Consider the following 6,118-nt stretch of genomic DNA (forward strand, 5'->3'; position numbering starts at 1 on the left):
GATCGAAAAAAAAGCTTAATAAAAGCTCGATCAAATGTAATTAATCTACTCGTTTATAAACGTGCACAAGCAAGCTGGATTGGTTTGTAAACGACCTAAGTTCGTGGCTAGCTCGTTTGGATCATTTAGTTTAAACTTAAATCTTAATGTACACAAGTCACAACTCAATTTATTTATAAAGAAATTAACATAATATGATCTCTTATGGCTTAGAGCATCCACAACAACAAACCTTCACACGATTCCTAACTTTTCTTAAAACCCCTCAACTTTCTTCCATAACAACAAACATTTACAAACCTTATTAAAATATTATTAAGACTATATATGATATATGTATATATGCATGTGAGATGATGGATAAATGGACCCACCACCCCCTTGTTTGCTGCAGGCTTGCATATTCAAACTTACTCTCACAAACTTTGCACCACAACAATATACTAAGCTCACTCATGTATGTCTCTCTTGCCAACTCATTCAAACCTATAGTATTGTACCCTTGTTGTGGGTGCTCTTAGGGGGGGGGGGACACCCCACCCAATCAAATGGTGCCACATCACCAACCCCAAATCCATCACATGTGATGGTTTTTTACTAGGGGTGGTGGTGTGATGTGATGGTGTGTGATGGTTTTTTTTAATAAATACTAAATTAAATAAAAAGAAAACAATAGTTTACATTAACTAAAAAATAAAACAAGATTACATTAAACAAAGACAACTAAATTAAAAAAAAACCGACAAAAAAAAAACCTACGGCCCTTCCCAACCCCACTTTTCGCATATCTCGCGTTTTCGTTGAAGTAGAAGTGATTTAACGGGTTCATCAAGATGGTCGTGCGGTTGTAGGAGGAAAGTTAGATCGGCGTTTTTTTTGTTTTCATTCAAATGGTTGATATACGTCTCCTCACGCTTCATTTTTAAAATATGAGCCTCTTTCTTTCACTCCTTCGTCTCGGCCATTTCCTCCATCTTAGCCGACTTGTATTCGGCGAAGTTTTCGGCCACCGCTTCCTTTCCAAGTCTTGACGGTTCCCCGCTTTTCTTGCGATTCGGCCGTGTGGGTGTGGGTATCTCTTCGTCGGGATTGTCTTCGGGTTCTTCGTTCAAGTTCATGTTCGGCATGTTGCATGACAATCCGCCGGTAGACGTCGTGTAGTCCCCGGACTCGGAAGTTTTTGATCTTTTTGAACAAGATCCTTTCTTCCTTGGAGCCGTTGGTCCGTTCAAATCGACCAACGGAATCAGTACCCACTTCGCGTGACGTCTTGCAATCTGCCACGCATCCAAGTAGGGAAAATCCTTACATTTGTAAACTGAGACATATTCGCGCAAAGCGTTCGTTATTATAGTCGCCTCGCTCGCTTCGCTTTGTGGAGTTCGGGTCTACAAAACATTTAGAAAAAATATATTTATAACAAATTGTAAAAATAAAGTACTAGATTATAAAATAAATAAACTAAAATAGTTACCTCTTGGACGTAACAAGCGTTAAATTTTGACATTTTTCGATTCAAATCTCCCCACTTGCCAATCATTTGATCCTTGTTTCGCTCGGTTGCGCCAGGAAGTTGCGAGAAATGTTCTTTAATACGTTTCCATAACAAGTCTTTTTTTGTTGGTTTGAGCGTTTTTTTGATTCGGAGCAATGTAAATAAGCCTTGGTCAAGGCGACCTCCTCATTGGCCAACCAACGCCGAGCACCTCTTTGATGCGGCTCCTCATCCTCGGATTCATCTTCATCCAAAGTTTGCACATCGTGACGAAAAGCACTTGCAAATTGATGTATAACATCGTTATTGTCTAGAGTATCGACGGACATTTGAGACGGTTGAGAGCCAAACAATTGAGACGGTTGAGAGCCAAACATTTGAGACAGTTGAGATCCAAAAGTTTGAAAAGCATTATTTGGGTAATTTTGGGTAGAAAAAGGGGGGTTAAAAGGTCGGTTTTGATACGATTGGTTTTGGGACGGTTGATAATAACGTTGTTGTTGGGAAGGTTTTTGTTGGTTTTGGGACGGTTGAAAAGGTTGGGGATAATAAGGTTGTTGTTCGGAAGGCTGGTTTGTATCGGGTTCGTCTTGTAAGCGAAATCTCGTCGGTTCGCCTAGATTTTGTCGAATCTTTGGTCGGGTTTGGGTTTTCTTTGAACCCGACCCACTCTTAGAACCCCCCATTTGATATGTTAAAAATGGTGTGTGTAATAGAAGATTTTGAGTTGGATTTGAGTATGTTTTGAAGATATATTTATAATGTTTTTATTGTGTTTGGTTTTAATGTTTTTTTTTATTTTTCAATTCCAACGGCTAGATTGACCCCCCCCCCCCCCACGGCTATTTTTCTTGGAAATCACCCCACCAAGCGTGATGGCCATCACACAAACTACCTATTTGCGTGTGACCAGGGGAGCGACTACGGTGTGGGATAGCTTATCACGCGTGACGGGGAGGCCACCACGCACCGCCCCGTCCGCCCTTACCTCCAACTAAAACCACCCAAATATTTACTTTGATATATTTTTTACTTCAAATTTATAATATAAATGCTAAATATATTTTAATTTAAGTGAGTTGAGCTTTCAAACGGAATTGAGCTCAAACTCACATTTCAGTATTTTAAGAGTAAACAAGCTATAGCTATAATCATAGTCACACTGTGTATTGAAATAAAAGTTATTAATAGGTAGAAAGTAAATGAATCATGTTTATCTTTTGTAATTTATCATGTTAAATATTTACATAATGGATTAATAAAGAAGGTATTTAATTTATAGTTGATTGAGTAGATAAAATCAATTTACTTGTCAAATACGACTATTCCTATTGTTATTTTATCTACACATCTAGAATATCTTGATGTCATACAAATACAATCCATCAAACACCATCTATATATTTATTCCCACTGAATTCATCGCTTATTATTATTATTATTTGTCTTGGTCTCCTCCTTCTCACATCACATGCGATAACACTTGTGACTTCTAGAGAGAGAAAGCTAAGCTTCACAACAATGGCGTCTGCTAGGGTTTCAACTCTACTCGTATTCTTCTTCGTTATCGTATCATCAATTGCTTCGTTCTCTTCAGCTACTGAGAAGGAACACGTGTTGACTCTCGATCACTCTAATTTCACAGAAGTCGTGTCCAAACACAAATTCATCGTCGTTGAGTTCTATGCTCCATGGTATCAAACTAACTATATCTTCTCCATTTATTATTATTATTACTCATTTGTGTTGATTTTATTAAGTCATGAGTGAAAAGTCAAGACCTAATTGTTGACTTGAAGCTTTGTAGAAAGTGTTTGATTGATGATGTTAATTTGAAGTTTGAATTACTTCGTTTTTGTTAATTACTTGCATGTGTGTGTTTTTAGACTCAGATCTAGCTTTGTAGTTGACTGTTGATATTTATAGATGAATTATGCAAGTTTTAGATCGATTTTTGTTCCGCGATTTACGCAACGAGATCTGCGATTTAGGAATTTTTTAATGAAGTGAGATTTGATTATATTCTGTTGAATTTAATAAGTAGTTTTTTGGTGGACTCATCTGGATCTGGATTTAAAATAATGCATAGAATTAATTGAGAATTGATTATTTAAAAGGTATGCAGTTGAGTAGTTTAAACACTATTCTTTTGAAGTTGTTTTCAGATTGCATGATTTGTGCATTTTTTAAAGCTTTTCTTGATTTATATGTATCTGAAGTTTATGCGTGTAGATGTAGAATTTGCCTTGTTTACCGGTTATTTATGAAATAGAATCCGTTGCTAACATATGCAAATTCTATTCTGCTTTTTTTTGACAGGTGTGGTCACTGTAAGAATCTGGCTCCAGAGGTACCTATTCTGTCTATCTTGTTTCCTGGATGGTCAACGTAGGAAGATAATTTGTTCTCTTTGAAATGAACTGTATTTGATAGTAACATTTTTCTCTTGTAATTTTTTTTGCAGTATGAAAAGGCTGCATCTGTGTTATCAAGCCATGATCCTCCGGTTGCTTTAGCAAAGGTTGATGCCAATGCTGAAGAAAACAAACCACTTGCAGAACAGTTTGAGATTCAAGGTTTCCCCACAATCAAGATCTTGAAGAATGGAGGAGAACTTGTTCAAGACTACAAAGGCCCTCGTGAGGCTGATGGTATTGTTGAATACTTGAAGAAACAAGTGGGTCCTGCATCGTTTGAAATCAAAACTGCAGAAGATGCAGGTAGCCTTATTGATGAGAAGAAAGTCTTTGTGGTAAGCTTTTTTAATCTGTCTTCTGCTAACTCTCTTCCTGTTCGTTCATTTAAGTTTAACCGAACAACGGACAATCAAACAAACATTTTTTTGTTTGTGTTTGTTCATTTAGAAAATGAACATATCTGCGTTCGTTTGTTAATTGTATAAATGAACAGTTCATGAACATAAACGAACGAGAATAACTAAACATAGATGATAAATGTACATAACTAAGCGAGTCAAAATACACGTGAACATTGATATGCCGTGCCTAAAAAATTAATGAAACTAGACTAGACTAAATTGTAATCAGTGATACTTTTATTTGTATGTGGCTCTAATTTTTAACGAGTATATAAGCGAATGAATGAGACATGTGTTCATGTTCATTCCGTTTGACTTAAAGAAAAAAACTTTGTTCATGTTCATTCGTTATTGAATAAATGAACTTCCCGTTGAACAATCCACGAACGGTTCAGTGAACGGTCGGTTCATTTTCAAGCACTTGTTACTCATGACTTAAAAGGGTTTGATGTACCATTGCAGGTAGGAATTTTCCCCACATTATCAGGTGAAGAGTTTGAGAATTTCACCACTTTAGCCGACAAGCTGCGTTCGGACTACGACTTTGGTCACACTACAAAAGCTGAACTCCTTCCTCGTGGGGAATCATCAGTGACCACCCCAACCGTTAGATTACTGAAGCCGTTTGATGAACTGGTTGTCGATTTCCAGGTACCACCACACTTAGTGCTGTAAACGTGCTGAGCCAGGTTGGGCTCGGACTTGAACTCGAACTTAAACGAGCTGTTTCGACTGGGCTTGTAAAAGCTCAAGCCAGCTCGTGGCTCTCTACTTTTATTTATTTATTTAATTATTTATTTAAATGTATTAGGTATATAACAAACAAAAAAAAAAGCTATATTTTCGACACACATAACACAAAATTATAAATTATAGAATTTGTAACATTATATTTATTATATTTGTTCTTATTTTTTTTTGTTCTTTTAAAAATCGGGATCCAGACTCAAAAATATTATATGGTTATTTTGTTCTTTTTTTAATAATTTTATTTTATTATTATTATTATTATTATTATTTTTATATATCAAAGTTTGGAGTTTAATTTATACAAGCTGATTGAGTGAGCCAATGAGCCAGTTATCTAGCGAGCCACAAGCCGAGTCAACCCTGGCTCGGTCTCGGCTCATTTACAAACAAAACTTTTTACAATCGAACTTCGAGCAGGCCACGAGCTTCTTGAACAGTCCTAGCCACACGTATCAAGACTTTGATAACATGTTTACTTGTCATCGGTTAACGCTTTGGTTGCTAATTTTCAGAAATTTGATGTTGATGCTTTGGAGAAATTCATAGTAGACTCTAGCATTCCTCTTGTGACACTCTTTGACCAAAGCCCAGCCAACCAACCGTTTCTAGTCAAATACTTTGAAAGTCCCAACGCGAAGGTATATATCATGTTTACTTATTTTGATGTAGGCTTGTAAATGAACACGAACACGACTTTTTTGTTTGTGTTCATTCATTAAGAAAAGGAACGTGTTTGCGTTCGTTTATATCTGTTCACTAAATGTATAAACGAATGGTTCACGAACGTTAACAAACGGACATAAGTGAGCTAAAACCAATTAAAAGTAAATGTGAACAACAATGTGTTGGGCCTAGAATGTAAGTAAAACTAGACTAACGTATAAATGTATAATCCACCTAAAAAGTTTAAACACATGGTAACGAATGTAAACGAAAGAACTTAAACCACACACGACTTAAATGAACGGATGTAAGAGGACGCTTACGGACATAAATGGCATGTGTGTATGCTCCTTCATTTAACTAAATGAACAAAAGTTATTGTTCATGTCCGT

At 36.4% G+C, this 6,118-nt stretch overlaps 1 protein-coding gene across 1 annotated transcript; it reads left to right on the forward strand.

Annotated features, from left to right (window-relative positions):
• The first annotated feature begins 2,923 nt into the window (after positions 1 to 2,923).
• On the forward strand, positions 2,924 to 5,755 carry LOC143545574 (protein disulfide-isomerase-like). Its single transcript, XM_077037441.1, has 5 exons — positions 2,924 to 3,189; positions 3,815 to 3,845; positions 3,960 to 4,247; positions 4,776 to 4,964; positions 5,576 to 5,755. The coding sequence occupies exons 1-5, from the start codon at positions 3,017 to 3,019 to the stop codon at positions 5,738 to 5,740; spliced, it is 846 nt and encodes a 281-aa protein (XP_076893556.1). The 5' UTR covers positions 2,924 to 3,016; the 3' UTR covers positions 5,741 to 5,755.
• The last annotated feature ends 363 nt before the right edge of the window (positions 5,756 to 6,118 follow it).

The sequence above is a fragment of the Bidens hawaiensis genome, unplaced genomic scaffold (assembly GCF_021521415.1).
Source record: "Bidens hawaiensis isolate Kalapana, Puna unplaced genomic scaffold, B.hawaiensis_p1.1 tig00013980_1, whole genome shotgun sequence".
Classification (NCBI taxonomy): domain Eukaryota; kingdom Viridiplantae; phylum Streptophyta; class Magnoliopsida; order Asterales; family Asteraceae; genus Bidens; species Bidens hawaiensis.